General features: G+C 52.3%; 1 protein-coding gene across 3 annotated transcripts in view; it reads left to right on the forward strand.

Annotated features, from left to right (window-relative positions):
* KIT (KIT proto-oncogene, receptor tyrosine kinase) overlaps window positions 1–20,149 on the forward strand; it is a 54,327-nt gene that overhangs the window by 24,130 nt on the left and 10,048 nt on the right. For all 3 annotated transcript variants that reach the window (XM_038769208.1, XM_038769209.1, XM_038769210.1), the window contains exons 4-8: window positions 156–292; window positions 5,224–5,389; window positions 8,660–8,849; window positions 11,608–11,723; window positions 19,278–19,392. In XM_038769208.1, the coding sequence (XP_038625136.1) occupies window positions 156–292; window positions 5,224–5,389; window positions 8,660–8,849; window positions 11,608–11,723; window positions 19,278–19,392 (724 nt within the window). The remainder of the gene's footprint in view (window positions 1–155; window positions 293–5,223; window positions 5,390–8,659; window positions 8,850–11,607; window positions 11,724–19,277; window positions 19,393–20,149) is intronic.

Genomic DNA, 20,149 nt, shown 5'->3' on the forward strand with positions numbered 1-20,149 from the left:
CAGAGGTGGAAAGACCGGGCAGCTCTGATGTATAAATCTTTCGGGGCATCCCAGACTCGCAGCTGGACTCCTCCATCCTGTCACAATCCTCCACCCGGTCAGCGGTTCCAGTGTGGAGAGCTGGCCCTGATCAAGGCCTTCGTGGTGTCTTCCAGTTCGCAAGGCTCCACCCGTGGTTATCCTGCCCAGGACGCACCAGCTCCTCCGGGAAGGGGAGAAATTTGGAGTGACCTGCACCATAAAGGATGTGGACAGCTCAGTGGTATCGGAGTGGATAACCACTAACAACCGGGTGAGTGTGGGATCCTGCGTCTCTTGGGCCACCCAGGGCGGCTGGGACCACTGCCCTACTACAGGTAGATTGTTTTGTGTTGAGTTGCATTCTTTTTCTCCTCTTTTCTTAACTCTGAGAAGCAGGGGTGGCATGGCATAGCGGAATTTGGGCACAGGACAGGGAGTCCAGGGGCTTGGGTTCTAGTTCCACCTCTGCCACCGTTCTGCTGTGTGATTTCGGACAAGTCACTTAGCCTCTCTGGGCTTCAGATTCCGTCCTCTATAAAATGGGGAGATGATTGATTCTCTGCTCTCCCTCCCTCTGTGATCATGAGCCCTGTGTGGGACAGGAACCGTGTGGGAGCCCCAGTGACACAGGACTTGACACATAGTAAATAATAAATACTGTAAAACAAGGAAGGGTGGAAAGCAGATTTTTAAATGGGGCCAGTGCTAGTCATCCTGAGGCAGTGAAATTTTTTTTTGTTTAATAGAATTTGTTAAGCACTTACTATGTGCCAGTCGCTGTATACAAGGTAATCAAGTTGGACATAGTCTCTGTTTCACATGGGACTCGGTCTTAATTGTTATAAATTGTTATAAATGCATGAGAGTTTCTTGTGGGAGCCTAAGGTGATTTTTGACTGATGAAGAATGAGTGAAAAAGTGACTTGAAGTCCCATTTGGTCACTACAGGATCAAATTATTATGTAAATTGCTAAATTAATGTCCATCTCCCCCTCAGACTGCAAGCTTGTGGGCAGGGAACCCGTCTACCAACTCTGTTGTATTGTACTCTCCCAACCACTTAGTACAGTGCTCTGCATAAAGGAAACGTTCAGTACGTACCGCTGATTGAAAACAGATCACCAATTCTGAGCGCTGCTTAGCACAGTGCTTGGCCTTTGGGTCTTCAGTCAGTCCCGTAGATCAATTGATTGATGGCTGGTTTCTGATTAGAACTGAAAGAGGCTTTCCAGACTTTCCCTCCTTGTTGTTTTGCTTACAACACCCTGCACGAAACTGCCACTAACCCCTTTCCGTGAAGAATGTCCTCTTTATCCATTAGAGGGAAACTCCTGGAGGTCAGTGGTCATGGGTTCTGTGGTATTCTTCCAAGGGCTCAGTGTGCACTGCCTAAAAACCACCAGTAAATTGGCTGACCCTGTGGTCAAGGGTTTGCAGTTGCCTGTTTCCTGATATGTTGCTCTTCCAGTGAGGGCTGCCACCCTCGTGGGACCCAGCAGATTGACTTCATCTCAAGACACTGCCTGTGCCAGGGGTAGTGGATATTTCGATGTGAGCTGGATGCCCTCCTGGGCACCCACCCTTGTTGTTGGGGGTGAACCGTCCCTACCCCCACTGATCCAGGACAGATCAGCCAACACCCCTGACTCTCCCTTCTCCAGCTCTGACTCCAGTGACCCAACCCAGACCATCCAACATCCCTGACTTACCCTCAGGGACTCAGCATGGACTATTTAATAATAATATCGATGATTATAATAATAATGATGGTATTTATTAAGCACTGACTATGTGCAAAGCATTGTTCTAAGTGCTGGGGAGATTACAAGGTGATCAGGTTGTCCCACGGGGGGCTTACAGTCTTAATCCTCATTTTACAGATGAGGTAACTGAGGCACAGAGAAGTTAGGTGATTTGCCCAAAGTCGCATAGCTGACAATTGGCGGAGCGGGGATTTGAACCCATGACCTCTGACTCCAAAGCCCATGCTCTTTCCACTGAGCTATGCTGCTTCTCAATTATGGTACTTGTTAAGCGCTTACAATGTGCCAAGCACTGTTGTAAGCACTGGGGTAGATACAAGTTAATCAGGTTGGACGCAGTCCATGTCCCACATGGGGCTCACAGTCTTCACTCCCATTTTACAGATGAGGGAACTGAGACCCAGATAAGCTAAATGACTTGTCTGAGGTCAGACATCAGATGATGTGGTGGAGCTGGGATTAGAACGCAGGTCAGAAGGACCTGTGCCCTAGCCACTAAACCAAACTGCTTCTCAGTACCCGTGACTCTCCTCAGCCCAGCCTATCCAACACCCCTGACTCTCCCTTCTCCATACCTTACTCTCCCCCAGTCTCTCAGCACAGACAACCCAACCCCCCCAAGCCCCCCAATTCTCCCCGAGTGATCCAGCCCAGACCATCCAACCCTCCTGACTCTCCCCTCTCTGTCCCTTCTGAATGTGCTGACACACTTAAGTTCCATTTGGTACACGACAAATGTCAGCCTGCTCTCCTGCTTCCGAGAGCCTCCTCTCCACTTCAGCTTGTTCTTAGTTCCTGGCTGCGTTTGAACAAAGCCTCTGATTCCCTCTGCATATCCCTCTGCTGTTTTTCTTTAATCTCCAACCTATCTCCAGGCCCTGCAACCTCTGAAATCCCTTTGTTAGGAATCTGCCTGTTCTTCGAGAATAGTTTTGTACTGAACCGTGCTCACTCTGCTCCCTTCGGGCTCTAAAAGCCTCCTGAGAAATGGAGGAACGGGGAGATTCTGGTTCGGCGTCCCCTCTCCCCGAAAGCGGCAGAGACCTCCCTACCGGCCTGTGAACCTGTCGGTCACCATGGAGATCCAGACAATCGAGGCATTGTAGCAGGATTCCTGCAGACAGGTGCCAGGCTGCTTGCCCAATTCTCACCACCCGTGGGTGGCAGGGCTGGGGGTGCCTCCGAATGCTCCTTCAGTCCGAATGCTCCGCCAGAGTCGCCCGGGGCTTTGAGGGCCTATGGGGGTGAGCAGGGCTGGATCCTGGGTCCGTTCAACTGAGCAGGGCTGGTGAGAGTCCCAATATGTTCCAGTATGTCTCCCCATACTCGTGGGATTAGAAGAGGGGCCAACCTAGAGCTCCCCCAGCCCCATTCCCCTTGATCTTCCTAGAGTTTCCCCACACTCGTGGGATTAGAAGAGGGACCAACCCAGAGCTCCCCCGGCCCCATTCCCCTTGAGCTTGCCAGAGGGGCCAGGGCACCTCCAGCCCCCACAGTATTCAGGGCTGGGGTTAAGGGGCAGATGCCCCAGGCTGGACCCCTGCTCAACAGGGGGTACTATCCTGGCCCGCAAGGCCCATCCACGGAACCCGGTATTTAACAACGGAAACGTTCCGGCAGAGAGTTTCTACTCCCCTTGTCGTGTCTTTTGGGTTCCCAGCCAGTCCCCTCAGTGGCTGGAGAAATCAGGAACCTGCTGGCAGAGCGCCCTTCCCTATATTCCCCACTCCTCCGGCGCGCTGGGCCGCAGCCCTGGGGAGAAGATCTGGGCCAGGGAGGGGGCCCGGCCCAGACGCGGCCCGGGACCCTACAGGATAGCCCCCATCACCTGGAGACCCATCGCTAATTCCTCTGACTGAGCCCGACAGCTTTGGCTGCAGTTGTGCAACCTTCCTGGCTGGGAACTGGCGCCAACAGCAATATTTTGATTCACATATCTTCTTCCTTTTTCTTGAAAAAGCAATGAAAAGGGAATAAAGATACCAACCCTTCTTGGGTTAGCTGGGGCTAGGGTGGGGTTGCCAGGGCCAGGAGGCCCTCTCAGGGAAAGGGGTCTCCTTACAATCTTCTGAAATGCATCACCCCTGGTTCTGGCTCTGACATAGCGTTACCCAAACCCCGGTCCCAAGGTAGCATCAGTGCCCGGGGCTGTTTGTGGATGAGTGCCGCTTGGAGTGGTGGTAGTAGAAGTGTTGTGACTGGAACATCTGGGTGTTGATGAAAAATGTTTTCCGAGTGCCCCCTGTGTGCCAGGTGCTGGGCTGGGCCCTTGGAAGAGTACAGCAAAATGACACAATCCGTGCCCTCGAGGAGTAAACTCCCATCTCTTGAGGGAGACGGCAGACTCTCTTGATGTTCAATTGGAGTAAGAAAAAGGGGAAGGAGGATAGAGTAGACAGACTGACAACTCAGTTGTATATACCCACAGTCCTACACACAGGCTGAATCACACACTGGAAGGCAGACGGGCAGTTGTGTAAAGCATTGGGGATCAGAAGACGAGCTGGAACCTGGACCCTGAACGTTGCCCCCCAAATCCCCGACCAGGGGAGGGCCACGGGAACAATCAACCCGGCCTTCATCACCTGGACTCCTGATCGATTGGTCCTTGCCCGTCTCTTCCTGAAGCAGAGCCAGGTGGCTCAACAGAAGCCAAGGATGGTGTGGCTTCTTTCCTGAGGGCCAATGGCCGGTGATGGGGGTCAGCCAGACCGGACGTCCCTGCGGGACTAGAGAACTATTTCCCTCTGCCCCTTTCATGGGCAGGGAAAGGCCTCACTCAGCCTCCAGCTTGCCCCTGGAAATCCGGGTTTGTGCCATTTCTCTCCCTGTGCCCCTGGAGGTGGCAGCAAAGGAGGCAGCAGAGGATGCAGGGGGGGCAGCCATTCGTTAATCATATTTATTGAGCACTTACTGTGTGCAGAGGACTATACCAAGCGCTTGGGAGCGTATGATGTAACAATAAGCAGACACGTTCCCTGCCCATAATGAGCTTACAGTCTAGAGGGAACCCGAGGCTGGGCTTCTTGGCCCTGGGAGGCTGGCAAGCACATTGTGTCTGCCCTCCCCAACACAATTTCAAGTGGGTTCCGCAAAAACCTCGCAAAGTTTCCTGGTGGGAAGGTCTCTCCCTATGCACACAGGCCCCGCTTCTCCTAATGATTAATAATTGATACCGCCTCTTCCCCCTTAACGATTAGTCCTTTCAACATAATAATACCAGGCAAAGTTCCAGCCCTAAATTTTCTGGGCCTCCTCCTCATCCCGGCCTGGGCTTGGTACAGCGTGAATATTAATATGGCACCGTTAATTGCTGCTATTTTTAATTTATAGGGGAAGGATTCTGCATATGCTTTGGGTGTTAATTATTGTGCATGTGTTTGTGTGTGTTTGTATATGTGTGTGTGCACGTGTGTGCACGCCCGCGTGCCGCCCACAGACCAGCCGCCATGCACCGCGGAGCAGGAACTTCGGTGATTATGAGTACGAACAGAAATCCACGCTGAGCATCGATTCTGTGTGCGTTGGCGATTCTGGGGTGTTCACGTGCCTCGCCAATAACTCATTTGGATCTGCAAATGCCAGCATGACACTCCAAGTGATCGGTAAGCCTGCCTTCTGCCCATCACCCCCCGGGGCCCAGAGAGTGCCCACCGGCCGGGCATCTCTCCCTCTGCCCTTCCCCCAGGTGGCCGGTGGATGCTGGATTGCTGAAGTCCCTACAGAATTAGGCACAAAGAACTTGGTGGAGAACCTTATTTAACAATAATGATGATAATTGTGGTATTAAGTGCTTACTCTGTGCCAGGCACTGTTCTAAGCGCTGGGGTAGATACAAAATAATCAGGTTGGATACATAGGGCTTACAGTCTTAATCCCCGCTTTACTGATGAGGGAACTGAGGCACAGAGAAGTGAATGACTTGCCCTAGGTCACCCAGCAGACAAGTGGCGGAGCCGGGATCAGATCCCAGGTCCTTCTGACTCCCGGGCCAATGCTGTATCCACTTGACGACGCAAACGTCTGGTACCTTTCTGGTTTTCAGAACTTGGGCCTTCGGTAATAACGAGAACTGCCTGTGGCACTTGTTAAGTGACTGTTCAGTGGTAATCTCTGGGATAGGTAGACTACAGTCAGATCAGAAACAGTCCCTTTCCCACAGGGGGCTTACAGTCCAAAGGGGAAGGAGGACAGGTTCTGAATCTCCATTTTACAGATGGGGAAACGGGCACAGAGAAGTTAAGTGACTTGTCCGAGGTCATCCAGCGGGCAAGTGGCAGAGCCCAGGTCTCCTGATTCCCAGCCCTGTTCTCTTTCCACTGGGCCACACCACTTTTCTTGGCGGAAGGGTCCGGGGTTTTTCTCCGGTCCTCAGAAGCTGGGTAGGCCAGGGGTCAGGACTCCATTCTGTGGTTGAAGGGAGTCCGTGCAGGCTTCCCCGTCCGCTGGCTTCTTCTCGGATTTGCCAACCCTGACCCGCTGCCGTGTTCTGTTGGGTTATGACCTCCCCTGGCAGACAGGAAGAGACAAAAACTTGGCAGCATCGCTTCCAAGCTAGTCCAGAAAAATCCCAAGTGAGGAGAGCGATACCCTCTTGGCTCACCGGCGCGGGGCCCTCCAGGGACTTCCAGAGTCCGTTTCCGCAGGTGGCCCAGTCGGCAGGCTGAGGCCGCCGCCAGCTGGGATGGTTTGTAGCCGGCCCTTGGCATCTCCGCCCAGAGCCCTCAGGCCAGTGGTCATCAGCAGGAGTCTGGGGATCATCCTGGAGGCCAGCCATTGGAGGCCACGTGCTTCTCAGTTCGGTTTCCACTCTGTCATATTTATTGAGCTCTTACTGTGTGCAGAGCACTGTACTAAGTGTTTGGCAGAGTACAATAGAACAATAAGCAGACACATTCCCTGCTGTCAAAGAACTTGCAGTCTGGAGGAGCAAGTTTGTTTTGGCCCTGAAGAGTGGAAGCCCCCTTGCCCACTGTGATGTCAAAATTTAGCATCCCAGGCCAGGGCCAATGGGCACTTCAGGAGGAGGGACCCAAGGGACAATGGGGTCTTGCCCAAGGCTCTGGGGGCCCCACGCATGTTTTCCAGTCCACTACCCATTCTCAGGCAAGGAGGCGCATCTTCAATATTGAAATCCATAAGTGCTAATTGACTGAGTTGATTAGGGACTGCATTGCCGGGAGATTGGCTCCAGAAATCAATTAATCCAAATGTTGTGGTCGCATTTTGGTGTGGGATCGGATTCTTTTAAAAATCCATCCATTGATTTTTCAAGAATGCAGCAAGAAGGAAGGTTGTGCAGTGGTGAAACCGACCCGACCACCCCACCCCCAAGACCCTCGCCCCAGACACACCCCACCCCTGAAGTTGAAGTTGAGGAAATTCCAGGGTGGTTGTGGGTGGGTGTGGGTGAGTGTGAGTGGTTGTGTATATATTTGTATGTGAGGGTTGGGGGGGGTGGATGGGTGGTTTTGTGTGTGTGTGTGTGTGTGTGTGTGTGTGTGTGTGAGAGATGTTTGAAAAGAAAGCCCACCTCACCAAACTCCCGGGGCAGCAATTGGGATGTAAAGATAACAGCCCACCAGGTATCCTGTCATCTGGATCGGGTTTTCAGTTCCCCAATTTAAAATTGTAAGCGTGCCCGACCCCAGAGCACCCGGACAAAAACAACTTCAGCGATTCAGAAAAAAGTTTGATGATTTTGCGTTCATCTTGAATGCAAGCGAACGTACCGGGAGTTAAAAGGCGAGGGTGTTGCGGAGACAGGCTGGTGGGGGTGCTGAATCTCTTGGCCGAGGCTCCTAGACATTTTGCCAAATGGCGTCGAGTCGAGTCTCTGAGATGTGAGCTGGAAAACCTGGGCGTTTCTCCGTGTTCCAGAAAATCCTGGATCTTGAAATTTGCCTGAAGTGAACACAAGCAGCAGCCGAGCTTCAGGTGATTGACAGGATGGGGTCGGCCCTGTTGTCTCAGCCCTGTTCCCATCTGATCCGCTCTCCCGCCCTGAGCCATAATGATTGACGGGCTGGGAGAGAGGAGAGAAAGAAGTTCCGGGCTCGGGACTGGGAAGCTGTAGGCCTTGGGTTGACTTCAGTCAATCAATCAATCAATCAGAGGTATTTATTGAGCGTTTACCGTGTACAGAGCACTGTACTAAGCACTTGGGAAAGGACAATATGATAGCGTAGGTAGACGTGTTCCCTGCCCCCAACAAGTTTACAGTCTACAGTCTATGTTATCATAATAATGATGTAAATTTAAATTATATATTTTATAAAGTACCTTTTCATATTAACGTCTGCCTCTCCCTCTAGACTAAGCTCATTATGGTCAGGGAACGTATCTGCTAATTCCCTATATTATCCTCTCCCAAACGTTAGTACAGTGCTGTGCACACAGCACTCAGTAAATACCATTGCTTGATTGTATTGTACTCTCCCAAGCAGTTAGTACAGTGCTCTGCACATAGTAAGCGCTCAGTTAATACTGCTGATTGAACGATTGATAGACTTCCCTCTGGGTCTCTGGTCCTCCCAGGGCCTCGATGGCTGGAGTTCAACCCTCAAAAATGTGTGCGGCAGCAGAATCGAACCAAAGTGCTCAGTGTGATCTATTTTTACTCATCCTTTTCGTTATTTCTTCCTGGAGATGTCAGTCCCCGATCCCCCGACCCCCAATTCTTGTCCAAACGCTGCAGGAAAGGTCTGTAATTGGGTGGAGCAGTCCTTCCTCCTGAATGCGAAGAGCGGGCAGGGGGCTGGAGGAGGGATAAAAGCTACAAGGGGGGAGAGTTTGGTCTGCTCTCCTCCTTCGGGGACCAGGATGTGGGGGCCTCTCTGAACTAACCCCTCTTTTCCCTGGTCTCTCTGGTCTAGACAAGGGATTCATCCACTTCCTCGCGGGGACCAACACCACGCTGTCCGTAAACGCCGGTGAAAACGTGGACCTGGTCGTGGAATACGAGGCCTACCCGAAACCGAGCCGCCACGGCTGGGTGTGCCTGAATGGGACGTCGACGGGCAGGTGGACGCATCGCCCCGGCTCCGAGGACGAGGGCAACATCCGGTAATGAGGCCACGGAGGGTTGTGTCCCCATTGGATTGGCGCGCCTCAAGGGCAGGGATTAGGTCTCTAGATCTCTGCGTCCCTTGGGCCCCTGGCACAGCTCTGTGACCATTCATTCATTCAATCGTATTTATTGAGCGCTTACTGTATGCAGAGCCCTGTACTAAGCGCTTGGGAAGTACAAGTCGGCAACATATAGAGATGGTCCCTACCCAGCAGTGGGCTCACAGTCTAGAAGGGGGAGACAGAAAACAAAACAAAACATATTAACAAAATAAAATAAATAGAACAAATATGTACAAGTAAAATAGAGTAATAAATATGTACAAACATATACGTATATACAGGTGCTGTGGGGAGGGGAAGGAGGTAAGGCGGGAGGATGGAGAGAGGGAGAAGGAGGAGGGGGCTCATTGTGGGAAGGCCTTCTGGAGGAGGTGAGCTCTCAGTAGGGCCTTGAAGGGAGGAAGAGAGCTAGCTTGGCGGATGTGTGGAGGGAGGGCATTCCAGGCCAGGGGGAGGACGTGGGCCGGGGGTCGACGGCGGGACAGGCGAGAACGAGGCCCAGTGAGGAGGTTAGTGGCAGAGGAGCGGAGGGTGCGGGCTGGGCTGGAGAAGGACAGAAGGGAGGTAAGGTAGGAGGGGGCGAGGTGATGGAGGCGAGGTGACCAGGCCCACAGAGTTGTGAGAGTCTACTATAGCACTCTGCTGTAGACTCTAGACTGTAAGATTGTTATGGACAGGGAACGTGCTGGCTAATTCTGTTGTATTGTTCTCTCCTAAGCACATCGTACAATGCTCTCCACATTCTGATTCATTCTCTCTTCCTATCCTAACTGGATTACTACATCAGCCTCCTCTCTGATCTCCCATCCTCCTGGCTCTTCCCACTTCAGTCTATACTTCACTCTGCTGCCTGGATTATCTTTGTGCAGAAATGCTCTGGGCATGTTACTCCCCTCCTCAAAAATCTCCGGTGGCTGCCTGTCAACCTACGAATCAAGCAAAAACTCCTCACTCTCGGCTTCAAGCTCTCCATCACCTCGCCCCCTCCTACCTCACCACCCTTCTCTCCTTCTCCAGCCCAGCCCACACCCTCCGCTCCTCTGCTGCTAACCTCCTCACTATACCTCGTTCTCGCCTGTCCCGCCATCGACCCCTGGCCCACGTCCTCCCCCTGGCCTGGAATGCCCTCCCTCCACACATCTGCCAAGCTAGCTCTCTTCCTCCCTTCAAAGTCCTACTGAGAGCTCACCTCCTCCAGGAGGCCATCCCAGATTGAGCCCCCTTTTTCCTCTCCTCCTCCCCATCCCCTCTGCCCTACCTCCTTCTCCTCCCCACAGCATTTGTATATATTTGTACAGACCTTACTCTATTTTACTTGTACATATGTACTATTCTATTTATTTTGTTAATGATGTGCGTATAGCTTTCATTCTATTTGTTCTGACGATTTTGGCACCTGTCTGTATGTTTTGTTTTGTCGTCTGTCTCCCCCTTCTAGGCTGTGAACCCGTTGTTGGGTAGGGACCATCTCTACATGTTGCCGACTTGTACTTCCCAAGCGCTTAGTCCAGTGCTCTGCACACAGTAAGCGCTCAATAAATACGATTGAGTGAATGAATGAAGTCCTCAAGAAATTCCACCAGTTCCATCAATAGTGTGGATGATAGCTTGAAATACATCTTCATTTTCGCCCCGTCCTGTGACTGACTAGTTGACTGAGGTCCTCCCTCTGGGGGAGTCGGTGGGAGGAGGAGGAGAGGGGTGTCGTGTGTGTTTGGGGGGGGCGGTTTCTGTGTGCCGGGCCCACGGCAGGAAGTGGGAGCCGTAAATCTCTTGGGTTTAGGGGAACTTGGGCCACCTTGTCGGGAGGGCTGGGCGGTGCTAAAGAAAAGTCTGCAGGAGAGTGGCCACTTCCTCCCCGGTGGTGCCTGGCCCCCCTCGGGGGCTTGGGGGTTTGGAGCTGGGGGTTCCCAACAGAGACCTGGAGAGCAAACAGTGCTGGCTTGGGGAGCGAGGCGTCAGTGTGCCCCCGAGTCAGAGTCAGGGCGTTGCCGAGAATAGGCATCTAGTCACAGTGTCAGCTGGTGGTTCCCCTGGTGGTGTATAAATGGGTCGGGGCCCCCCAAATGAGAGGGGGCACCTGCCCACAGCACACCCTAGAAAATTGTGCTTGTAACGGAGGCCCCCAAAGTGCCTGAGAGAGAGTGAGGGGGCTTGGGAGGGTGTGGGTGAGAGTTTGTGTGTGGCTGTTTGTGTGGATGTAGGTGTCTAAGTGTGTGTGACTATTTGTGTGGATGTAGGTGTCTAAGTGTGTGTGACTATTTGTGTGGATGTAGGCGTCTGTGTGGGTGGATGTGTGTGTGTCTGCAGGTGTAGGTGTCTGTGCGGGTGTGACTAGTACAAATGTAGGTGTGACTGGATGTAGGTGTCTGCATGTGTATGACTTTGTGGACGTAGGTGTCTGGGTGTGTGTGACTGTGTGGATATAGGTGTCTGCATGCAAGCCTGTGTGTACGTGTGCATGCGTATTAGAGTTAATGTGCATGCGAGCGTACGCATGTGTGAGTAAAATGGAGCTCTCACCCTAAGGTGACATTTCGGGCCTGATCTCATTACCCTGCCGGGCCCTGGGCAAGGGGACCGTGGGCCGGGGGGTCTGGGAAAGTGACATGGCAGTGAGCGCAGTAAGTGCTCAATAAATGGCATAGTTCGATTGAGTCAGTGACGCAGCGGCGGGCTCCTCTCTCGGCAGGTACGTGAGTGAACTGCCGCTCACCAGGCTGAAGGGCACGGAGGGAGGCACCTACACGTTTTTCGTGGCTAACTCTGACGTCAACACCTCGACTGTGTTTCATGTCTACGTGAACAGTGAGTACTAAGCCCCTGGGGCCCTCAGGGTGGTCCGGGTGCCCGTGGGATTGGACTCTCATGGAGATGGACTGTGTGGGGCACGGGTGCCCGTGAGATTGGGATCTCGGTGGAGAGGACAGACTCTGGGGACAGGAACTCCAAAGATCCTGAGAGCATTCCTTTGTCCAAGACTCACAATGTTCCTGCCACCACCACCCCCTCAGCTGACCATGAAAGAAATCCCACAGAGTCCAGGGCCTCAATTTCTCTGCCTGCAAAATGGGCATGTTGGTACCTGCAGCGTCTCCAAGTATCAGCCGCCTTCTCGCTCCTCCTGAGCTATTTTTAGCATTGGATGGGGCAACAGAAACTCCCTCCCCTCACCTCGCCCACAGCCCGAGATGTTCTAAGTCACCTCAGACTCCGCTTACAGCATTTCTAAGTTGACCCCTGTTTTAGCGTTACAACACATCGGGGTTGAGCTGGGTGAGGGGTGTGGGGATGGCGGTAGAAGGCCCTTCCCTGACTAAGCCCTCCTTTCCTTTTCTCCCTCTTCCTTCTGTGTCCCCCTGACTTGCTCCCTTTATTCATCCTCCTCCCCCCCCAGCCCCACTGCACTTAGGTCCAAAGCTGCATTTTATTTACTTACATTAATGTCTTTCCTCCCCTCTAGACTGTAAACTCATTGTGGGCAGGGAATGTGTCTGTTCTTGTGTACCCTACCAAGCACTTAGTACAATGCTCTGGACACAGTAAGCACTTAATACGACTGTCTGACCAGGGGGGTGATAAGTTGGGAGAGCCTTGGGAGAGGGTGGGGAGAGAGAATAGTCGTCCCCTGATTGTTAGCAGGGAGGAGAGACCGTCCACTTCTCTTCCGGTCAAGTCAAAGTCGGCAGGTCAGCCGTGGAACCCCTTGGGCCCGATTCTGGAGGGTTTGGTTTCCCCAGGAAGCAGTCTCCCTTTTCTCCCTGGGTTCAAATGGGAAAATTGGTTCCCTCTGCTGATGTTTCGACCTCAGGTACCATTTTCGGGACCCAATGGGGTTACAGTCCAAGGGTGGCCAGTGTCCGGTAGGGATGGAGCCAACATCTACATTGGCTCCGGAGTCGCCGGCCTGAGAGAGAGGGAGGATAGCGGTGCTGTCTACAGCGATCAGAAAGAAAAAGGAAGGACAGGATTTGGGTGGGAAAATGAGGAGTTGTGTTTGAATTTTGAAGTGTCGGTGAGGCATTCAAATGGAAATGTCATGAAGGCAGGAGGAAATGTGAGACTGCAGAGAAGGAGAGAGGGCTGGAGATGTAGATTTGAGAATAATCAATCAATCAGTCAGTGGTATTTATTGAGCACTTACTGTGTGCAGAACACTACTAAGCGCTTGGGAGAGTACAATACAACAGAGTTGGTAAGGCACATTTCCTCCCCAAATGGTAGTTGAAGCTGTGTGAGCGAATGAGTTCTCCAAGGAAGTGGGTGTAGATGGAGAATAGAGTTGAGCTTTGCGGGAGCCCCACAGTTAGGGGATGGGAGACAGAGGAGGAGCCCGTGAAGGAGATTGGGAAGGATCGGCCAGGAGGATAGGAGGAGAACCAGGAGAGGTCTGGTGTCAATGAAGTCAAGGTTGGAAAAGAGGGAAGTCCACAGTATTGAAGGCAGCTGAGAGGCTGAGGAGGATTAGGATGGAGTAGAGGCCGTTGGATTTGGCAAGAAGAGAAGGTAATTAGTGACCTTAGGGCAATTTCTGTGGTGTAAAGGACGTGTCCAGATTTGAGAGTGTCAAGGAGAGAGTCTGTGGAGTAAAAGGGGGGTTCAGACTGGAGGGCGTCAGAGAGGTTTCACCCAAATCCATCCTCTCTGTTTTGGATATTTTCAATCAGTATCTTTGTGTCTCCTCGCTAAGGCTGTAATCTTAAGGGCAGGATTAAGTCTTTCTCTTCCTTCCCTCAGTGGGGGAAGGAAGATGCTTTGGGATGCTTTGCCCAAGGGACAGCCCTCTGCACCTGGCAGGCGCCCAGTACGGTGCTGTACATGTGGAAAGTACCAAGTATGCACTTGCTGTATGCAGGGCACTGTACTGTTTTGAGAGAGTACAACACAAGCAAAGGACTGATGGTGTAAGGGGAGGAGACAAGCAGTAAGAGTGAGAGTTAGTAGAACAGCCAAAGTCACCTGGGAATGAAGAAGAAGAGGGCAGGGGCTGTGGAGAAGCAATGTGGCCTAGTGGAGAGGGCACAGGCCTGGGAGAATGGAGTCTGGCACATAGTAAGCGCTTAAAAAATACCATTTAAAAAAAAAAGTCAGACACAGTCTCTGTCCCACCAGGGGCACCCACTCTAAGTAGTAGTAATAATAATAATGGCATTTATTAAATGTTGTGCCAAACACTGTTCTTGTAGGAAAAATAATCTTAGAAATGGGGCCACTGGATGTCCTGGGATTTGTACCGTGATTCCCTTGGCTCGATGGGTTTTTTTAAAAAAATAATAATAATATAATAATGTGGTATTTATTAAGCGCTTACTATGTGCAACACACTGTTCTAAGCGCTGGGGAGTTTACAAGGTGATCAGATTGTCCCACGTGGGGCTCACAGGCTTAATCCCCATTTTACAGATGAGGTAACTGAGGCATGGAGAAGTTAAGTGACTTGCCCAAAGTCACACAGCTGACAATTGGCAGAGTCGGAATTTGAACCCATGCCCTCTGACTCCAAAGCCCGCGCTCTTTCCACTAAGCCACGCTGCTTCTCAAATAGTATTTGTTAAGCGCTTACTAAACGCCACACACTGTACTAAGCGCTGGGGTAGATATAAGATAATCGGGTTGGACACAGCCCATGTCTCACAAACGCTCATAGCCTTAGTTCTTACTTTAAAAATGAGGTAACAGAGGCACAGAGAAGTGAATTGACTTTGCCCAAGGTCATTCATTCATTCATTCAATCGTATTTACAATACAATAAATATGATTGATTTATTGAGCACTTACTGTGTGCAGAGCACTGTACTAACTGCTTGGGAAGTACAAGTTGGCAACCTACAGAGACGGTCCCCACCCAACAGCGGGCTCACAGTCTAGAAGGGGGAGACAGACAACAAAACAAAACATATTAACAAAATAAAATAAATAGAATAGTAAATACGGACAAGTCACACAGCAGACAAGTGGCAGAGCCAGGACGAGGACCCAGGCCCTCTGATTCCTGCTGTAAGCACTGGGGGAGATGCGATAAAATCCGAGCAGATGCACCCCCTGTACTACATGGGGACTCACCATCTAAGAGGGAGGGAAAGCAGAGAGGTGAAGTGATTCATCCAAGGTCACATAGTAGGCCAGTGGCGGAGCTGGAAACAGAAGCCAACTCTCTGGCCTCCCAGTCCACCTGCTCTTTCCACTGGACCACACTGCCTCCCGGCCACCTCACCGTCCAGGCGTCGTTCAAGGTCAGGAACTAGGATTGCACACGGAAAGGTCTTATTTTTGGAAGCGGATGGCAAGGTTTGGGCTGCTGAGAGGGGTTGGGTGCATTCCTGACTTTCCAATCGAGAGCGGGGCTCGGGGGTGTTAATAATAGTAATAATTGTGGTAAATGTCAAGTGTGTACCCTGTGCCAAGCATTGTACTAAGCACTGGGGAAAGTACAAGATAATCATGTAAGCAGCGTGGCTCAGTGGAAAGAGCGTGGGCTTTGGAGTCAGAGGTCATGGGTTCAAGTCCCGGCTCTGCCACTTGTCAGCTGTGTGACTTTGGGCAAGTCACTTCACTTCTCTGTGCCTCAGTTACCTCATCTGTAAAATGAGGATTAAGACTGTGAGCCCCCCGTGGGACAACCTGATCACCTTGTAACCTCCCCAGCGCTTAGAACAGTGCTTTGCACATAGTAAATGCTTAATAAATGCCATCATTATTATTATTATCATGTGGGATGTAGTCCCTGTCCCCCACGGGGCTCACCGGCTTGAACAAGTATTGAACCCCCATTTTAGAGATGAGAAGATTGAAGGTCTAAAGAAGTTGTCCATGGTCATCTAGAAGGCAAATAATAATAGAATGGCATTTAAGTGCTTACTATGTGTGAAGCACTGTTCTAAGCGCTGGGGGGATACAAGGGGATGAGGTTGTCCCACGTGGGGCTCACAGTCTTAATCCCCATTTTACAGATGAGGTAACTGAGGCTCAGAGAAGTTAAGTGACTTGTCCAAGGTCATACAGCAGACATGTGGCAGAGCTGGGATTAGAACCCAGGACCTCTGACTCCTGGGCATGGGCTTTTTCCACTAGGCCACGCTGCTAGAGAGGCAGAAAAGTGCTGTGCCCAGCTCATCCGGATCCTGTAGACATGATCCTGCCCCTTCCACCCCCCAGTCCTGCTGGGTGAGGACCACAGGTGGGTGGCAAACAGTGGGGGCTGCAGGACCCAAGCCTGGCTCTATCCTGCGACACACCTCGAAGCAGGGATAGGCTTTGCCACTTGTCTGCTGTGTGACCTTGGACAAGTCACTTTACTTCTGTGCGTCAGTTTCCTCATCAGTAAAATGGGGATTAGAATTACGAGCCTTACGTGGGACAGGGACTGTGTCCCACCCAATTGCCTTGTATCTATCCCAGCGCTTAGTACAGTGCCTGGCACAGAGTAAGCATTTAACAAATACTGTTATTATTGTTGTTATTAATAATAAATGGCCGCAAAGCACGGTGGGTCACAGGTGGCCAGTCCAGACTGGGGGAAGGGTGAGCGGTGACTCACCGTGGTCAGTCAGTCAATCGTATTTACTGAGCACTTACTGTATGCAGAGCACTGTACTAAATGCCTAGGAGAGTATAGTATAGCAATATAACAGACACATTACCTGTCCACAGTGAGCCTACAGTCTAGATGGGGAGGCAGACGTTACTATAAATAAATAAATAAATTACAGATATGTACATAAATCTGGTGGGGCTGAGTGAAGGGAGCAAGTCAGGGTGATGCAGAAGGAGAGGGAGAAGAGGGAAGGCCTCTTGGAGGAGGCGGACCTTCGATAAGGCTTTGAAGGCGGGGAGAGTCGTCGTCTGTCGGATGTGAGGAGGGAAGGCGGTCCAGGCCAGAGGTAGGACGTGGGTCAGCGACGAGATAGTTGGGATCGAGTTGGCCCAAGGCCCCCCTTGCTTAGACCCGCTCCCCTTTAAGCCCCTTTCACTCACCACTGGTCCCACCGCCGCCTTCTCCACTTTCGGTGGTCTGTCCTGATGTGAGCGTGCTGCTCCCTGCTTTCCCCTCTTTGTCCGTCCTCCAGCTTTCACTCTCTGTTGGTAGTTTCACTCTGTCTCCCCTGGTTTGCTTGCAAGCTCCTTGAAGGCTAGAAGTTAGTGTCCTGCTCCCGTTGAACTCTCCCAAGCGCCCAGGACAGTGCCTAGTGCCCAGGCCCGCTGTGGTCCGGGCATCGACCCCTGATTGCTGGCTGGGCTGGGGTGCCGGAACAAGTAATAATAATAATAATGATGGTATTTTTTAAGCACTTAGTGTGTGCCAGGCACTGTTCTAAGCGCTGGGGTAGATACAAGATCATCAGGTTGGACACAGTCCCTGTCCCACATAGCGCTTACGGTCTTAATCCCCATTTTGCAGATGAGGGAACTGAGGCACAGACAAGTGAAGTGAAAATGCAGACAAGTGGCAGAGTCAGAATTAGAACCCAGGCCCGGGCTCTATCCACTAGGCTACGCTGCTTCAAGTCCCCAGGTGGTCAGCTCGGGCCCCTCACGGGACTCAGCCACCCACCCTGCCTTGTAGCATTTTCTCACCCCCATTTTACAGATGGGGAAACTAAAGCTTAGAGAATCCCAGTGACTTGCCCAAGGTTTACATATCCCTTCCACCTACTGGGCTCTTCCCAGTGAGGTGAACGGGAGCCTAGGCCCAGCCCGACCCCCAACCACGAAAGGAGGGCTGGGGACACCCTGACAGGGCGCCCTTCCGACCCCCGAGGCAGCACCCCTTTGGTGAGACTATTGCTCAAACTGAAACTCCTCAAGGGCCTACTTACTCTACTGGGCTGTCCCAAGCGCTCAGTATAGTGTTCTGCTCGTAGGAAGTGCTCAGTAAATAGCACCGATTGACTGGTTGGTTGAGGCAGTCCATAAAAGTTGCCCGGGGCAGGCTGTGGGGAGCTTCATTTCATGGATGCCCGACTGAGCTCCTGATCCCCCCACCCGTGCCATAGAGCCCACGGGCTTTCCATCGGCCGGGGTTCCCCTCCACATGCTCCCCAAAGCGTGGGACCACGGGGAGACTCAGCCGCCCACCCGAGACCGATTCTTAGCAGGGCTGGGGGTGGGCAGGCGCATGCCCGGGAACAATTTCAGGAAATGCTAAATAATGAATTATTTCTAAATTGCTGCCCCATGTAATTTCCCCCGTCCTCTCCGGCATGGATGCTATTTATAGCTCTCTCCCTGCAGCGCGACCGCTCCAGTAATAAATCACCCGCGATGAGGCCCTGGTAATGAGAGCGAGCGATTCCTCTGCCCACGGGGTGCCGCGGCCCTGACTGAGTGGGGTGGGGAGGGAGCGCTTGGGGTCCTGGGAGGTGTGGATAGGAGGAAGATGGCCCTCTCTCTGGGCCCCCCTCGGAGCTGTGCCCCGGGAGGCGCGCCCGAAACAGGGACAGCTCAGCAGAAGCAGCAAAGCCTAGTGGAAAGTGGGAGTCAGAGGACCTGGGTTTTAATCCCGGCTCTGCCAACTGCTTGCCGTGTGACCTTGGGCAAGACACTTCTCTGGGCCGCAGTTGCCTCAGTTGTAAAATGGGGATTCAGTACCTCTTCTCCCTCCTACTAAAGGTTACGAGCCCCATGTGGGACAGGGACTGCATCTGACCTATTTGACTTGTACCTACCCCAGTGCTTAGAACAGTGTCTGACCCTGCTGAGAGCTCACCTCCTCCAGGAGGCCTTCCCAGACTGAGCCCCTTCCTTCCTCTCCCCCTCGTCCCCCTCTCCATCCCCCCCATCTTACCTCCTTCCCTTCCCCACAGCACCTGTATATATGTATATATGTTTGTACATATTTATTACTCTATTTATTTTACTTGTACATATCTATTCTATTTTATTTTGTTAGTATGTTTGGTTTTGTTCTCTGTCTCCCCCTTTTAGACTGTGAGCCCACTGTTGGGTAGGGACTGTCTCTATATGTTGCAAATTTGTACTTCCCAAGCGCTTAGTACAGTGCTCTGCACATAGTAAGTGCTCAATAAATACGATTGGTGATGATGATGATGACCCAGAATAAGCATCATTAAACAAACAAACAGACTATCCGCTGCCCACTCAGCGCCTCCATTAGAGCATCAGCCCCTCGGGAGCTAGGACCGAATCATCTCCTCTTACCGACTGTTTCTCGGCTCCTTGTGGGTGCCCAGCCTGGTGCTCTGGTCCCTAGAGGCTCTCAGTAACTACCCCGGGCAGAGGGAAGGAAGAAGGGATTGGCAGATGGCCATAAAAATAATAATAATGATATTTGTTAAGCACTTACTATGTGCCAGGCACTGTATTAAATGCTGGGATGGAACGCGTCTGTCTGTGTGTCCTCAGCGAAGCCGGAGATCCTGACGACGGACAGGCTAGTGAATGGCACTCTGCAGTGCACCGCCTCTGGGTTCCCCGCCCCCACCATCGACTGGTATTTCTGCCCCGGGGCTGAACAGAGGTGAGACCGCCACCGCTGCCGGGATGAGAGCAGGGGAATGATGGCAGGATGGCACGGTGGCATGGGCAGGACTGGTTTCCCAGCCCGCTCTTCTCCGGCTCGGCTCAGGTCTCTCCTTGGCCTTGCGGAGAAGGAGGCGGCCACCATCCTACCCCCAGATAGGTGCCCGCCAGGCCATTTGGCTTTCAGAAAACGCATCCGTCGGTCTTTCTCTGGATGCGGTGGGTGTGTTCATAGAGGTTATTTGTAGTGTGGCCTTTGTAGCTAACTGGTACCGTGGGGGGTAAAGTGAGCTGAGAGTTGGCGGGGAGAGGGCTCTGTGATTTCTGAATGCCAACTTTCCAGGGGGGGCCCTTACTTTAGACCAAGGTGCGACTGGAGATGTCTGGGGGGCTGGAGAGGGAGGTCCTCATTGGGTCACCTTCATTGCTGGCTGCGGGAGCATCTAAATGGCAGTCTCCTGGTTCTTCCAGCAGCCCCACACCCCTCCCAGGGGCGACAATACCAGGGAGAGGGACCTGTTCCTAGTGCTTTCATCTGGTTACTCAGTCCAATGCCCAGTGCTCATGAGCGTCCCGGGATGCCCAGTCCAGCATGTAGCACCTGAATCGTAGCTCCCGGCACCCAGTGGTCCTTGCCATTAACAATGTTGAGCTCTGGGCCCCGAGGGCTCCCGGGACCGGGCGGACTTCTTCATGGTGCCAGTCCCTGTCGGCTCTAGCATGGGGGGCCCTGCCAGAAGCCCGGTGTGTGCCAG

The sequence above is a fragment of the Tachyglossus aculeatus genome, chromosome X5 (genome assembly GCF_015852505.1).
Source record: "Tachyglossus aculeatus isolate mTacAcu1 chromosome X5, mTacAcu1.pri, whole genome shotgun sequence".
Classification (NCBI taxonomy): Eukaryota; Metazoa; Chordata; class Mammalia; order Monotremata; family Tachyglossidae; genus Tachyglossus; species Tachyglossus aculeatus.